This window comes from Brassica napus, chromosome C6 (genome assembly GCF_020379485.1).
Source record: "Brassica napus cultivar Da-Ae chromosome C6, Da-Ae, whole genome shotgun sequence".
Lineage (NCBI taxonomy): Eukaryota > Viridiplantae > Streptophyta > Magnoliopsida > Brassicales > Brassicaceae > Brassica > Brassica napus.
This window is the reverse complement of record NC_063449.1, coordinates 35,618,177-35,633,843: the sequence shown is the minus strand read 5'-3', so window position 1 is coordinate 35,633,843 and position 15,667 is coordinate 35,618,177. Positions and strand designations below refer to the sequence as shown.

The following is a 15,667-nucleotide window of genomic DNA, read 5'->3' as shown; positions in this document are numbered from 1 at the left end:
AAACGACGTAGTTGTTCTCTTATAAATAAAAAAAAAAGGTTTTATTAAGGGTTTTGTAAGGAAAAAAAGAGGCAAAAATAAGGGTTTTGTACTCTCTGTCTCCTCCCTCCTCTAACGCCGTGACACGTCACGCCTCCCCCTCCCCCTCCGTCCGCCGCCTCGTCGCGTCTGTCTTCTTCTTCGCTGCTGCTGCTTCTTTGTCGTGTTAGTTGTAAAAAGATTCTGTGATAACTGAGGAGAAGATGAGTAACAGGGATATGAATAATCCAGCAATGGAAGAAGAAGACGAGGGAGACGTTTTCCTCGGTGAATCCGATGTCCTCCATGAAATCGATGTCGACGGAGAAGGTTTCTCCTTTTTCTTCATCTTCATCTCTCTCCTTCTTAAAGTCTTAACCTTTTGAATCATATGTACTTTTGTATGACTCTTGTTATGTAAACTCAGATCTTCCTGACGCATATGATGAAGATGATAATGACAACGACAATGAGGATGAAGTGTTTGGTACTATCTCAATCACCACCTCTTGTGTTAGTAGCTTGTGTTTATAACATGTGTGTGACTCTTCCTTCGTTCTTATTGCTTTGTTTCCGTAGATGAAAACGATGACTCAGTTCACACATTCACCGGTCACAAAGGTAAACCACTTTTATCACTTCAATGTTTGTTGTTTTCGTGAAACTAAGAACGATTTTCTTTACGCAGGTGAGCTTTATGCATTGACATGTAGCCCTCTAGACCCCACCCTTGTAGCAACCGGAGGCGGAGATGACAAAGCCTTCCTCTGGAAAATCGGCAACGGAGATTGGGCTGCTGAGCTTCCCGCTCACAAAGACTCTGTTTCTTCTCTAGCTTTTAGCTACGACGGACAGTTACTTGCCTCTGGAGGGTTGGACGGTGTCGTTCAGATCTTTGATGCATCCTCAGGGACTTTGAAATGTGTTTTAGACGGTCCTGGTAGTGGCATCGAGGTATTAGAAAAACTTGTCCTTGATAACAATTAAGTCAGAAGATTATACTTACTGTGTTATCTTCTTAATCAGTGGGTGAAGTGGCATCCGAGAGGACACATTGTGTTGGCTGGTTCAGAAGATTGTTCTATGTGGATGTGGAATGCTGATAAAGAGGCTTACCTCAATATGTTCTCTGGTCACAATCAGAGTGTCACTTGCGGTGACTTTACTCCTGAAGGTAAACTAATCTGTACCGGCTCTGATGATGGTAGTTTGATTGTGTGGAACCCGAAGACTTGTGAAAGCATTCATGTGGTTAAAGGCAAGTTAAACTCACTCCCTCTATTGGTTTTTACATGTTGCTGTAGAATGCTAACCTTTGGTTTTCATGTAGGTCATCCGTATCATACGGAAGGGTTGATATGCTTGGACATTAACTCCAACTCCAGTCTCGCTATCAGTGGCTCAAAAGACGGTTCTGTTCACATTGTCAATATAGTCACTGGAAAGGTTTGTTTTCATTGCTTCATCTCAGTTATCAAATTCTCTGCGTATGTCTGTGTGCGTCTAACTTCATAACAACAGGTTGTGAGCTCTCTGAGTTCTCATACAGAGTCAGTTGAATGCGTGAAGTTTTCACCAAGCTCCGCAACTATCCCTATGGCTGCAACAGGTGGGATGGACAAGAAGCTTGTAATCTGGGATCTGCAACACTCAACTCCTAGGTTCATCTGCGAGCACGCGGTATGATCCTCACTCTTTTAGTTTTCTCTTATGAGATAGAATACTAAACAGAGATTGGAATGTAAACAATAAGCCCTTCTTCACTATTTCTTTGTTATAGGAAGGTGTGACATGCGTAAGTTGGATAGGAACCTCAAAGTACTTAGCCACAGGCTGTGCTGATGGTACAGTGAGCGTTTGGGACAGCTTATTAGGCAACTGCGTCCACACCTTCCATGGCCACCAGGATGCGGTCCAGTCCATCTCAGTTTCCGCCAACACCGAGTTCATTGTGTCGGTCTCTGTTGATCACACTGCTCGTGTCTATGACACATCTGAGTTCCAAAACAAAATGGAATAGGCAAGTGATAGAACACTTAACATAGTGTTATTTATTACCTCTTGCTATTGGTTCAGACATGTGATTTATCTGATAAAGATGTAAAACATTCTACTTTTCAATTATATTTGATAGTTTTGTTCTCCTCTACAGGATAAGCAAATACTCCATATGTTCCATAACGTAAGATGCTTTGGCTAAAATCACAAGAATTAGTAAATTTACTTTTTTTAAAAATAATCCAAAAAAGTATGCTTAGGAAGTTCCTTCGCTGAGCACAAGAGAATGAAGAGAAATTTGTTAAAATCACTATTAATAGTATAAGTTTAAGATGAATTAATCAATCATAAATATTGGTTGACCAGTTTTTAATAAAATTAAAATTGTTTTGAAAGTAACAAAAGATCTTCTATAAGACATCCATCTTATATTATGCAACTGAAAAAGTATCAATTAGCACATAGCAGTTTAGTTAAGTAGTAGCACACATCACTATTTATTTAAACCGGCTTAAAGCACGATATAGGATTTGATAACTCTTTGGCTCATAAAGGCTCACAGAGGCTGAAGCATTACGGGTAAGCCGTACTGAGGAGTTAGAGTGAGGTGATCCACCGGCGCGTGTTTATACTCGCCTGAGAGGCTAAGCCTGAACCGTTGAAGGATCATGGTGAGCACGACCTTGGCTTCAATCATTGTAAAGTTTTGGCCAATGCAAGCTCTTGGTCCCATTGAGAACGCGAGGAGAGCGTTTGGGTGACTAGCGGCTCTGGAAACGCCGTTTTCAAATCGCAGCGGGTTGAACTTATCAGCGTCTGATCCCCAAACGGCCTTGTCGCTGTGCATCTTCATAAGAGGGAAAACTATCGTTGTGCCCTTGGGGATCTTTAGGTGCCCTAGCGTCAGATCCTTTGTTGCATCTCTGGAGAAATATGATACTGGTCCGTACAGGCGAAGCGACTCCAAGAACACCATGTTCATCTACAAGAGATAAATAAGTTTCTTCAACCACAAGGAAAACCTTTACTTGAACCACAAGTAAACATTTTATTAACAGTTTGAGTTTGGAGAAAGTGTCTGAATCTGGCGTCTTGTCTTTACCGCACTCTTCGAAGATTTCGTGTCTTAGCTTCTCCTGCCAGTCTTGGTGCAAGCTCAGCAACATGGTGGTCCATGTCAATAGATTCGAGTTAGTTTCGTATCCCCCGAAGAAAAATGTCTTCCATTCATCTATGATCTCTTCAATGCTCAGCTTTCTTTCGTTCCTTTCTGACTCGCAAGATTTCAACATGATTCCAAGAAGATCGTCTCCATAATCTTGTTTTGATGCTAGTCTAGAATCTACAACCTTCTTGACTGAGTTCTTCATCTTCCTATTTAAGCTTCCAGATATGAATATTCGAAGGCGTAGGAAGGTACCTTGGACAACAAGAAACAAGAACTTGAGAATCTTGTCTGAACAGAACAAAAAAAAACATGAACTGAGAGTTGTGCTTACCGAGTTCCAGGGATGTAGAAGTTAGTGAGACATGTAACAAAACACTTCTTAAGCTCTTCTTGTGTCCTAAACACTTCGATTCCTTCGTTGTAACTGCTTCCAAACGCAGCGGTTGCTATAATATCAGCCGTTAATCTCCTAAACTCTCTGTTCATCTCCATTTTCTGCTCTCTTTTAACATTACTCCACTTGTCCAGCACCCTCAGTGTGCACTCCACCATCACTTTCGTCATGACCTTGAGCCTATCGATGGAGAAAGCAGGGTTCAAGATTCTCCTATGGCGAACCCAGTCAACATCTTCGACAAAGGCAAATCCCTTCATGCCGACAAGTTTAAAGAACTCTGGCCTTATCTTTGATTTAACAAAGAAACCTGACTTGTTTGACAAGATTTGCTTGACGAGTTCAAGATCTGAGATGCATAGCATTGGCTCTGTTCCGTTCCAGTAAAGAAACGTATCTCCTAGTGACATATATACCATATAAACAAACGTGTGTGTCACGCATAGTTAAAAAAAAACACATGAGTAGAAAGATTGAGATGGTGAAAACGGCACCGTATAGAGTCATCCATTGTTGGTAATGAGGGAAAATACGAGGAAAGATGTCATTGGAGTTTGGATCAAGAATCGAAAGGTGAGATTCTATCTTCATCTTGTTTATCTCGTCGATGTTTCCGTACAAGAATCTGTACCTTGGTCCTGAGATTCCTTGTTTCTTGAATCTTCTTGTCAAGACAAATGGCTGCCACACAAGGATGATAAGAGCGTTGTACATCTTGGGAACAACAAAGAGCAAAACAAGCAGTGCTAAGATAGGATTCATCAGGGTTATGAGCTCCATTGAAAGAACAACACAAGTGTTTTCTGTGTGTATAATTGCTGGTTTAGTAGTGTTTTTAAGTTTTACATTGTGAATGAGATGAATATATAGATACACTTCATATTGTAAAATAAGTATGAGGCTAGTTATTACGACCTGAGATTTAGGGGGCTATAAACGATTTTTAAAAATTTCAGCAAAATTTTTTTTTTTTGGTAAACTTGGGAGCCTAAAAAAAATTTGTTGGGGGTTTTTCTATGTAATTTTTTCCAAAATTTTTGGGGACTTAAGGCCAATGTTTCGTTAGGTTTTGTCGAGGATCTGTAGTTAATTCAATGATTTCTATTTTAAAGATGAAGTAAGCACGAACACGTATTCTTCATTTTGAGCAAAAAAAGCAATTAATTAAATATAAAATGTGCTTTATATGTGGTAAGATGATAGAGTGGATTCTAAATTTGTACATGGCATATATTGTTACGTAATCATAATATTAGTAAAAGGTATGAAGATGAGTAAGTCTTCTAGATTCATAAAATTATTCACGAAAGTGAAATTATTCACACTTTGATGTATATATAGTAAATTAATAAACAAAATCGTTTTTTCTTTTCTTTATTATTCACGTTTAATTATTCACAAGTAGATGTTATTTTTATATAGTAAGTGAATTTGTTAAGACTTAACTGTCGACTTTCTTTAACTTTAATATATAGGTTACTTTTGAACAAGAATCACTTTCTTAAAAGAAAGAGCTTTCACATGATTTCTTCCGCACATCCGAGTAGATGGTCTTGAAAATGATTTGTTGTTAATATATCCAGATCATATGATATTTCCAGAAATTCTTTTGTTACAAAAAATAGTGTAATGTAAGTGTTGAAGTTTGCTTTTGTGATTATATGATAAGATGAAAAGTGAAAACATACTAGTTATCAACTATCAATAGTTTTGTTTCTCGTTTAGCTGCTATGCAAAATATCATTATATCAATTATATCAATATACAAATATCAAGTAGCACATTTCCTTTCTTGTAAATACTGTAATCTTAAGAACTTAGTGTATGTTACCTCTCTTACACATTTAAAAAGGAAGGATGATAGAACTTTTATATTATAGGAGATTATGGTAAGACTTAACTATCCACTTTCTTTAACTTTAGTATCTTTGGTTACTTTTGAACAATAATGCAAAAAAAATTAAAGAAAGAAACATCCACATTAGTTCTTTCACAAATCCGAATGATGGTCTTGACAAATGTTGTTAACATGTCCAGCCTAGACTCATATGGACCAAATTAAACGGTCGGAAACATGAAAGATAATATTATAGATTTATTGGGCTATAAAGAAGTAGTGAGAAGAGTACAAAATTTGACAAGTGATGAATGTAAGATCGTTTGAGCAGAACTCAGAAGATAGATGGCTAAGATCTCCCGAATGATGAACAAACTAACACTAGTCTATAAGAGAAGAGAGTCAGATTTGGTTTTAAGGCCCTGCCTCGATTTCGTTGAAGTTCCAGTCTCTTCTCCCTGCACGGCTTCGCACTAACCGTGGCGAAGCTCTTTGTGTTATCATCAGATCACCTGCCTGGAAATTTGGCTGTGGTGTTACCTTTGAGGAAGATGCAGGGAAAGTGTTGGATCTTGCAGCTTGAATGAGTGATTTTCTAGTGAGGCAGCTAGCAATCACGGAGCATCTTCCTTCGTTGTCTGAGCTAGATACAGAGTAGCTTCTAAACGAGTGGGACGGGCTCTCTACACTGTGACACACAAGGCACGCAAAGCTCATCCTTCTTGTGTGCGGCTTTGATTCACAAGAAAGATCACTTGGTTTTTCAGGACTCCTGCATCTTGACAAAAGCCAAATTGATTCAGAAAACTCCATTTCTATGGAACAAGAACTGCAAAAGTAGCTTAAAGAAGAGCAAGAACTAAGCTAGCCGTTCACCAAAGTTCAGTAAAGCAAACTCCACCCATGACAAGCTTGTTATATAAACACCCGATTCAGCACAGCACTCTTGTCTGATTGACACAGGCATCAATAACAACATCATGGCGAGGATAATTTTTCACTAACCACAACAAGAAAGTAAAATAAAGAAAACAAAGACAATAAAAGCTCATTACTTTATCAACAAAGAGCTCATGAACACTTATCACATAACTGACTAGCTCTCAAAACTATATTACTCTCAGACATGACATCGACAGAACAAGACTCTAATCACAGCACCAAAAGGAGGCCAAAGTGAGAATAAAAGGCCCAATTTTTAACGTAGCCATGAATCAAAAGGTCTATCATTTGAGATACAACACCTAAACCCTAAACAGAAAATTCAACCTCCAACAACATTCCGCTGAAACCCATCAACTGGTGAGAACATTTGTATAATAAATTGGAAAGATCCATAAAACTCCAATTCAAATTGCATGTTAAAGAGAGAGAGAGAGAGATGATGATTCGAGGAGAGTGAGAGAAATTGAGATCTGGAGACCGGAAGCTTACCCTTAAGAGATTCTCGAAGACGAAGAAGAAAGCCTCGTGGCGACGACAAGTTTACTTGATGCGAAGACCCAGAAGAAGCTCTGAGTCGCGGCCGATTGATTATTACTAAACTACTAAATAGCTAAGTTTACTGCGACACGCGCCGCCACAAGCGAGTTTTCCCGCGTGACTAGGGATGACTCGGCTGGCCATATTTTTAACCGCTTCCAAATTTATTATTTACCAGACAAACTCTGTTAGATCTTTCCCTATAAGACCATGATTAACGCGGAGTTGAGTGAGTTTTTAGTTGAAATTAAGAAACTGTTTCTTGGGTTCTTAATTTTTTTTTAGTTAAAAGTTAAGAAACAGTTTTCTATCCTAAAAATCTCAGGCTAATCATGCTCTAATAGAATCGGTTTAAACGTAACGAATTTAGTAATTTATTTTTAGATAAAATGTTAAATTTATTGATGGAAGAATATATATACAAATTTAATGGGGTTTGAAACCAGAATGTAAACAGAACTAAGCTAGAGCTAGAATATATATACTGTTGTGTATTAATAATTATAAAGACTTTGCAAGTGAAAACGAGAGATGAATATTTATTATTGAACTTTACTGTACGTGATCAAAAGTGACGAGAGGAAGAGAGGAAGAGAGTAAGAGCTGAACTCTTCCATTTATTTTCTTGTACACAAACGAAAAATATATATAGAGAGGTAAAATCGGCTAATGTTCAGATATTTATTTAGTTAATAATATAATATGTCTAGTGGATAATCATTATCCAAACTTAAACTTATCTCATAACATTCCCCCTTGATTATCCATCTAACATTACATAGTGCTTCGTTAAAAACCTAGTCACGGAAAAATTTATTGAGACAAAAACCATGACAAAAAAAAAAGAGTACACTGCCGTAATCGCTCTTAAAAAAAAATACACTGCCGTAATCTCTTCCTGAAAATAGTGGAACTAGCTTTCTCGTCACATGTCACGCAAATACCGCATTCCGATACAATAAACTTGTTTTCAGAATGTTGCAGTCGGAAGAGCTTTTGTGAACAAGTCAGCCGGATTGTCGCATGACCGTACATACTCGATGTCCACCTCTTTATTTTTCTCGAGCTCCCTTATGTACGAGAAAAATCTTGGAGGAATATGCTTTGTTCTGTCGCTCTTAATGTAGTCTTCCTTGAGTTGAGCAACACAAGCCGAATTGTCTTCAAATATTTTCGTCGGCTCTTTCTCGTTGACTATTCCGCTTGATTCTTGTATGTGTTGACTCATTGACCTTAGCCACACACATTCTCGACATGTTCGTGAAGCGCAATAGTTTCTGCATGATTCGAAGATGTCGCAACCAATATTTGTTTCTGGGACCGCCAAGAGATCGCGGTACCACCAATTGTAAAAACATAGTCGGTTTGCGGTCGAGCCTTATGAGGATCTGATAAGTATCATGCATCTGCAAAACCAACTATACCAAACTCGGGTTTTCTACAATACATTATCTCTAAATCAACTGTACCTTGGAGGGAACAAATATATTCTCGACGCCGTTCTAATTTCCATGAATAGGAAATGAGCTGTATCTTGCAAAGACATTAGTGTCTAAAAGTATATATCATCAAAAACAACTCACAAGATATATAAGCTCTCATATGCTTTATTACCATTAGCATCTCCAAAGTACTTATTTATATAAGTACCGTTGGAGTACTCAAAGGAGTTGATTTGTCCATATAAAAGCGTTTCAATAACCTTTTTCGTATAGTTTGATTGATGCACAAATACTCTCTCTCGGAGATGCTCTATCTTGTGCCTAAGATAAAACTTTGTCTTTCCGAGATCTTTCATTTCGAACTCCTCTTTCATATGAGTTCGAGCATCATCAACCTCATTTTGAGTTCCAATTATGTTCAAGTCATTTACATATACAGCAATGATCACAAAGCCAGATGACGATTTCTTTATAGAAACACATGGACATATCACATTATTCACATATCCCTTTTTCAAGATATATTCACTTAAACGATTGTACCACATGCGTCCGGATTACTTTAATCCGTAAAGTGATCGCTGTAACTTGACCGAACAAATCTTTCTGGATTTTTCTTTCAATGCCCCTAGCATTTTCAATCCCCCAGGGAGTTTCATATATATATCGTTATCTAACGATCCAAACAAATATGCAGTCACAACGTCCATGAGATGCATTTCAAGATTTTTAGACGCCGTTAGGCTCATCAAAAATCTAAATGTAACTGCATCCATTACCGGGGAATATGTTTCTCAAAATCAATTCGCGGTCTCTGAGAAAAATCTTGGGCAACTAATCAGGCTTTATATCGTGTTACTTTTCTCACGACTACCCACTTATACCTAACAAGATTTATATTCTCAAGCGTTATGACTATATGTCCAAAGACATTCCAAAATGGACCTTGGATCGGGATCATCATTTTTATGATCAATCTCTTTGGACACAGAAAATGAGAACATTTCATCAACATCTTTTATCTTATTTCTGATTCATAACTTTTCATCTCAATTGTAGTTGATGGAAATCTCATACTTTTTTGTTCCCTTCTCGTCATCTGGATCCCTATCTTTATTTGGTTTTTCTTGAACCTTTTCATCTATCCCTTCTTTCAGACATTTTCAGTATCAGGTTCTTCTGGAACCTTTCCACTTATGTCTTCTTTCAGACATCTTTCAATACCAGGTTCTTCTTTAACCTTTCCACGTATGTCTTCTTTCAGACATCTTTCAATATCAGGTTCTTTCCGAACCTTTCTGCTTTGCTCAACAATTTTTTTTCCGGAGATTTTTATCTTTAAAACCCGCTAGTCTCCCCCTCTTTAACTGAACCCAAGGCTCATTCATTCTGTTACCATCAGTTTGTTCTTTAGGAACATCAACTCTTGATGGAACATTTTCAGCGGGTATATCATGTCGTATCTGTGAACCCATTTGGTAACTGGTTTGCCAAATTATGCAAATGCACAATTTCCTGGATTTCCTGTTCTCTTTAATTCATAGGGGGGTCAAGGTGTAACAACGATTGTGTACACCATGTAATATCTTTAGGAATTTCTCTAATTTCTCTCCCTAACACTGGAAATTCACTCTCATTAAAATGGCAATCGGCAAACTGTGCCGTAAATATATCACAAGTTACTGGTTCAAGATACTATATATATGGCTTGTTCTAACTCTTCCAGAGTTTTATACATTCCCGAGAACATCATCAATTCTCCAGGGACTACTAAAATATCAAGATGCAACTCAAGTCGTTTTTGTATCCTGCCAGACATATCAATATACTGCATCTATTTTAAATCTTCTCCAATGACCTCGGAACAAGCCGTTTTTCTAACGAGCTTTATATCGAATTGATGGTCAATCAATTCACTCTACCCTCATACATAGAGGTAGATTCATAATCCTTATTTATATAGCGCTTTTTCATTTTGTTGTCGACAATCTATTTTTTTTTTTGGTTCCATCTTTTTATCTGTACTGATATGGTTAATCGAGATCTCTTTATCATCATCAATGATTTACCCAGGTACCTGACCATTATATTAACCATATCAACGGTCTCATCAAGAGATTCATCATCTATTCATATATTTGCTCATTCTCGAGGATTCTTTGGAACCAAAATGGTCTATCACGTCTCTAGCGTGCCATAGACTCATATATCATCCTTTTAGGACACTATTTTCTTATTGGAGCATTTTTAGCTGGAATATGAGATTTCATTATTTCATCAAAATGTCTGGCAGGCATTTTTTAAATGGATTATCCTACTTTTCATTGTAATCAATTTCACATATCTCATTCCATCAGCTTATCATATGCTTCTAGCAAACTTGCGAGCACATTTCTAATTATCCATATACTTTATCCTTTTGGATTGTATATGTATTTATTACATGTACAACTGCATTACACCCGATCATAGGGATCATCTTATTTGAATTTACTTTATCAAGTTCTTTTTCAAGTGCGAACATAATTTCTCATTGTTCCACTCCCTAGGATTCTTTAATTCTCCCCCTCGAAATGATGACACTCCATGTCAAAAATCTCGTACTGAATCACACTCTATAACCAATAACATATTCAGTTTTTCCATTTGGGATGAATTATGTTTCAAATCCTTTAGAGTGAGATCTTAATTTGGGGCCTGTTTAAAGAAATCACATCTAGTGAACTTGTTTGATGATTCATCACCCATGATGGTTTCCTTTATTTTCTTGACATACTATATGTGAAAAATTTCTGGTTTTTCAACATTTTCCAATAATGTCGATAACATTATTGGAAATGACTATATATCAGTAAACTTCAGGTTTACCACCATTTATAATTTTTGCCATCTTTTTCTTATGCATGTCTTTTCAACAAAAGCTCTTCTTGAACTAATAATATGTTTATATTACTAGATGCTACACTTATTTATTTTGAGAGAGGAAAAATATTTGTTACCTTTAATAGTCATGTACGATGACCCAATATCCGCCAAGGTATATCTGTCTCCATCCTGAATCTCAAAATCTTATTCAGGAAGATAATTCTCATACAACATCGATATTTTATTTTCATTTTCTAGGCCAACCAAAAAACTGAATCATCAAGATGAGTATTCAAGCTATGAAAAATGGTTCGGACTCATAAGAGACGATGTTTAATATACTTCATTTCTCTTTTTCTTTTTGATTTTCGATACAGATCGGCTAAATATTTGGCGTATGACAACTACATACCCAATTTTCTTTCTGGCTGTATCTATAGCAAACCTTTTTTTGTTTGCCTTTTATCACCCGGCCACTTTCATTTTCGTGGAAGTTCTCATTATTCTCATAGGGACGGAATCTTCTTCCTCGTTCTCTTCCACGACCATGATAGCGGTTTCAACCGCATCTACACCCTCGTCCTTTTCTAGTAGGAGCGACTTGATGGTTTAGTATCATGATTTCATTTTTTTTCCAGTTTACTCGGAGGATTTACATCAACTCCGATCCTTTCTTTCAAGGATCTAACTATCAAAGATCTTCTAAATCTTTTCTGATGATACACTTCATCTTATAAACCATCATTGAAGTGGGGTAAAATATCATGGCTTTCCTTTTTCTCATCCGATATCGTTTCAACTTATCGATGATTTCTCAAAGCTCATTTTCTCTCCTGTGCATCTTTGCACCCACTGCCCAAGTCGTATAATTATTTCTCGTAATATCAAGGGCATTTATTTTGAGCTTTGTCAAATTTGACATGATAACCGTATTCATAGAATAATAATTATATAAAGACGGAAATTTAAATGCATAAATTAAAAGAAAAATTGGAAAAATGAGATACTTTAAATTTTTATTTGTCACAATACGACTTCTGATACTTTGGGCAATTCTGGACGTATTTTACCCTTCTTTTATGGGAAAAATAGTAAACTGAATTTTAAAAATGTTAAAAAATATGAAAACTATTGGAAACATAAGTATGACAATATATATGTTGAAAAGTTTTTCTTAAAAAAAGTAGAATCATATTTTATTTTATCTTCTAGCTACAGTTAGAATATTCATTCTGGTTATCTATTTAACCTAGAAATCGGATACTAAGTTTTATACATAGATATATTCAGGGTATACAACGTAAACTAGCCTTTCTTATATATTCTAACACATCTATAATTCGAAACGTTATAATCAAGAAAGATGTCTTCAGTATACCTACAGCTTGATAACGACATATAACAATAACGCAGTGATATACCTTATCTATATTGTGTGTCATAACCTATTCTGCCTTTTTCCTTATGTGGCGCTTAAGTAAGAATATGTTTCTCATCTACTCTACTGTGTTCTGCGTAAGCTAGGATATATATTTTAGGAAAATCCGGAAAATATGGAAACTTCCATATTCGGTTAAAGATGTTTACTAAATCTAAACTAAATCTACCCTAAATCTTTCAAAGAATATTTTCTCCCACGTTTTTCTCCTCCTCCTACTCCCACGATCTTTTCCTCTTCGTTCTTTGTGTTTCTTTCTTCTTCATCCACATAATCATCTCTTCTCTCTATCAATACAACATGGTTCTAATCTATGTTAAATCTGGTGAATGGATGTATAGTTGCAATGAAGAGTGGAAATCTCGCACCATAACTTCTCTTTCAATCTCTTTTTTTTATGCATCATCTGAATCATGTGAGTGTAATTTGAAGCTGATATTTAATGTGATTTATATGGTTAAACATCAAGGGTCCTTAAGTCAATGGTAGAGCAAATGACTGCAGATCAATAGGTAACCGGTTCGAGACCAGGTGGGCCCTTCTTTATTTTTGCTTCTCTATTATGTTTTTACTCTGCTTCAGGTTTGGATTTGGAATTCAGATACAAGCACTCAAGCCTAATATTAGACGATCAATGGCAATAAAACTCAAAGGAGAAACACATCAAAAAATGCTCAAAGAGCTTAGTAAACGATAAAAAAGCAAAACACTAAATCCAGCCACATTCTCGGACCACAGATCTTCATAGCTAATAAAATCCATAAACTCGTAACTCTGTGTAATATACGTTAAAATAAGCTGCCGTGCTTGGTCGGGTATTAAGAAAGGATATCGCATGTCTAAGACCTTATTTAAAATAAACTGCAAGTGGCTTAATGGGGCCAAATACAATATTTGTTCCTTACACCCGTAACCCTCGAAGTGATATAATCTCCTAATCACCTGTAAGTGCTTCCCCATGCACTTAGTTAGAGGCTGTGTGTGGTTTAATGAGACCAAACACACTACCTGCTATTGAAAACAACAATCATAGCATGCCAAGACCCTAACCGAGAATAGAAAAAACTCAAGAACCTAAATCCATACCCAAGTTTAAAATCCTGGCAGTTAAAAGATAAACAGGAGCCACAGCCATACCCCATAAATGTTTCTCTTAACAAAATGAAGACAAAACAATACCAGTAACCAAAGAAAGATGTTAGCAGACACAGCCGAGGATCCCTTATTGATGACAAAACCAAAACATGCCAAAACTCCAAGTAAGAATGATCTAGCCAACTGACACCAACGATATGAAGCGCATTCCAATACTTGAACAACTCACAGAGATGGACAAAACAACAAAGAACAATGCTTATAATGATTGTATCCGAGAGACAGCAATAACAGCAACACAAAGAGCCAGTTTTAATCCAAAGTTTGAACTTATAGAGGGTTTCTACCCTTAACCATAACATCAAAAATAAGATAGAAAACAAAAGAATCTCAAAGGAAAAACCGATAAGAACGCTCAAAGAGCTTGTAAAAACTTATAAAAACCAAGAACCAGAAACCCATGACTGCTCACGAAACCTCTCTGCTTCACCGCTTTTCATGTCTCCAGACTTTCCAATTGTAAGAGTGATGCTAAAAAATTTGTAAGCACATCTCTCTTTATAGCAAACCCAGTTATCCAACTCCCCTCGCCAAAACACTCATTGAATCTGAAATTGTGACTTTATGAAGTCTGAGCTCCAAATCCAATCAGAATATCTTGGTAATTTCCCAGATCTTTCCATACCGATATCTCCTTTTTGCGAGATAATCCTTCGCGACCCCGGAAGATATTTTCTTGCCAAATCTCCCTGACTCTTCTGTATCTTTCGGATCCTGCCCTCGTGATGATGCTCTTTCTGATTCCATAACAACCATTGAATCCCTGGATCCCATCGTTAAGAACCATTGAAACCCTAATTTGTTTTCACCGTCGCCATCGAGGAGGAATACTTTCTATTTTCTTATTATTTTATTCTATTATAAGAAAATTACAAAATATTTTATTTATTAGTTATTAATTAAAAGAAATTGAACAATTTAAGGGTATAATGGTATTAACATTAATCTAAATCATATTTTCCTAAATAATATTCTAAAAATCTTAGTGAGACAAATCTAAGTTTAAAGTGTCCATTTTCTCCAATTTTCCCTAAATTAAAAGCATAAAATAAATGCATAAATTAAATTGCAGAAATTTAAAGAGCAATAAATAAAATTGGAGGCTTAACCTACCACATGATCCGAGGAGTCTTTGAGTACCATATTGATCATTTTTCAAAGTCCGAGGAGACATGATGTACCATTTTGACTTTTACTTATTTAAAGGTCTGAAGAGACTTAGTTTACCATTTTTGACATTTTCTTTTTATTCATGGTGACAAAGCCTACCACGTGTTCTCTGATCGTGAAGGCATAGCCTACCATAACGATCAGTCGGGAAAGGCAGCGCCTATCATCCCGATAAATAGACGGAGAATGTCTAGCCTCTCACTCCAAAATAATAATAAAATTTAAATAAACTAAATATATCGAAATACATAAATTTAAACATTACCTCGGTTGGTTTAAGAATTTTCAGATTGATAAATCTCAGTTGACCAGAGTTTCGTGATGATAACGTGTTGTGTATTAATAATTATAAAGACAAAGCTCTGTGGTTTTGTAAGTGAAAACGAGAGAGATGAATATTTATTATTGAATTTTATTGTAAGTGATCAAAAGTGACGAGAGGAAGAGAGTAAGAGCTGAACTCTTTCATTTATTTTGTTCTACACAAACGAACAATATCTATAGGGAGGTAAGGTCGGCTAATGTTCAGATATTTATTTAGTTAATAATATAATATGTCTAGTGGATAATCATTATCCAAACTTAAACTTATCTCATATCATATACAAATTTTTTTTTTACAGTTTCATTCACTGCATCTTTAAATATTGCTTTGATGCGAAAATAGAAAAATAATTACTCCAACCAATTACCAATCAAA

The 15,667-nt window shown here is 36.2% G+C and overlaps 2 protein-coding genes and 1 pseudogene across 2 annotated transcripts; 1 reads left to right on the top strand and 2 right to left on the bottom strand.

Annotated features, from left to right (window-relative positions):
* The first annotated feature begins 22 nt into the window (after positions 1 to 22).
* Positions 23 to 2,165, top strand: LOC106432270 (angio-associated migratory cell protein-like). The gene is made up of 8 exons (XM_048760094.1): positions 23 to 348; positions 446 to 505; positions 598 to 639; positions 707 to 972; positions 1,045 to 1,276; positions 1,349 to 1,464; positions 1,540 to 1,698; positions 1,799 to 2,165. Exons 1-8 carry the CDS (start codon positions 243 to 245, stop codon positions 2,036 to 2,038), a joined length of 1,221 nt encoding a protein of 406 aa, XP_048616051.1. The 5' UTR covers positions 23 to 242; the 3' UTR covers positions 2,039 to 2,165.
* Positions 2,166 to 2,359: 194 nt separating this feature from the next.
* LOC106432288 lies at positions 2,360 to 4,470 on the bottom strand (annotated as a pseudogene).
* Positions 4,471 to 5,649: 1,179 nt separating this feature from the next.
* On the bottom strand, positions 5,650 to 7,480 carry BNACNNG07780D. Its single transcript, XM_022711711.2, has 3 exons — positions 6,850 to 7,480; positions 6,292 to 6,365; positions 5,650 to 6,187 (listed from the first exon to the last, which is right to left on the bottom strand). The coding sequence occupies exons 2-3, from the start codon at positions 6,318 to 6,320 to the stop codon at positions 5,830 to 5,832; spliced, it is 387 nt and encodes a 128-aa protein (XP_022567432.1). The 5' UTR covers positions 6,321 to 6,365; positions 6,850 to 7,480; the 3' UTR covers positions 5,650 to 5,829.
* Positions 7,481 to 15,667: the final 8,187 nt, after the last annotated feature.

Excerpts from the sequence above, each read along its gene's own strand:
- LOC106432270 (XM_048760094.1), top strand. The coding sequence starts at position 243 with ATGAGTAACAGGGATATGAATAATCCAGCAATGGAAGAAGAAGACGAG. Across the intron at positions 506-597 it reads CAATGAGGATGAAGTGTTTG|ATGAAAACGATGACTCAGTT; the intron begins GTACTATCTCAA and ends TTGTTTCCGTAG. Across the intron at positions 1,465-1,539 it reads TCAATATAGTCACTGGAAAG|GTTGTGAGCTCTCTGAGTTC; the intron begins GTTTGTTTTCAT and ends TCATAACAACAG.
- BNACNNG07780D (XM_022711711.2), bottom strand. The coding sequence starts at position 6,320 with ATGGGTGGAGTTTGCTTTACTGAACTTTG. Across the intron at positions 6,188-6,291 it reads GTTTGCTTTACTGAACTTTG|GAGTCCTGAAAAACCAAGTG; the intron begins GTGAACGGCTAG and ends GTCAAGATGCAG.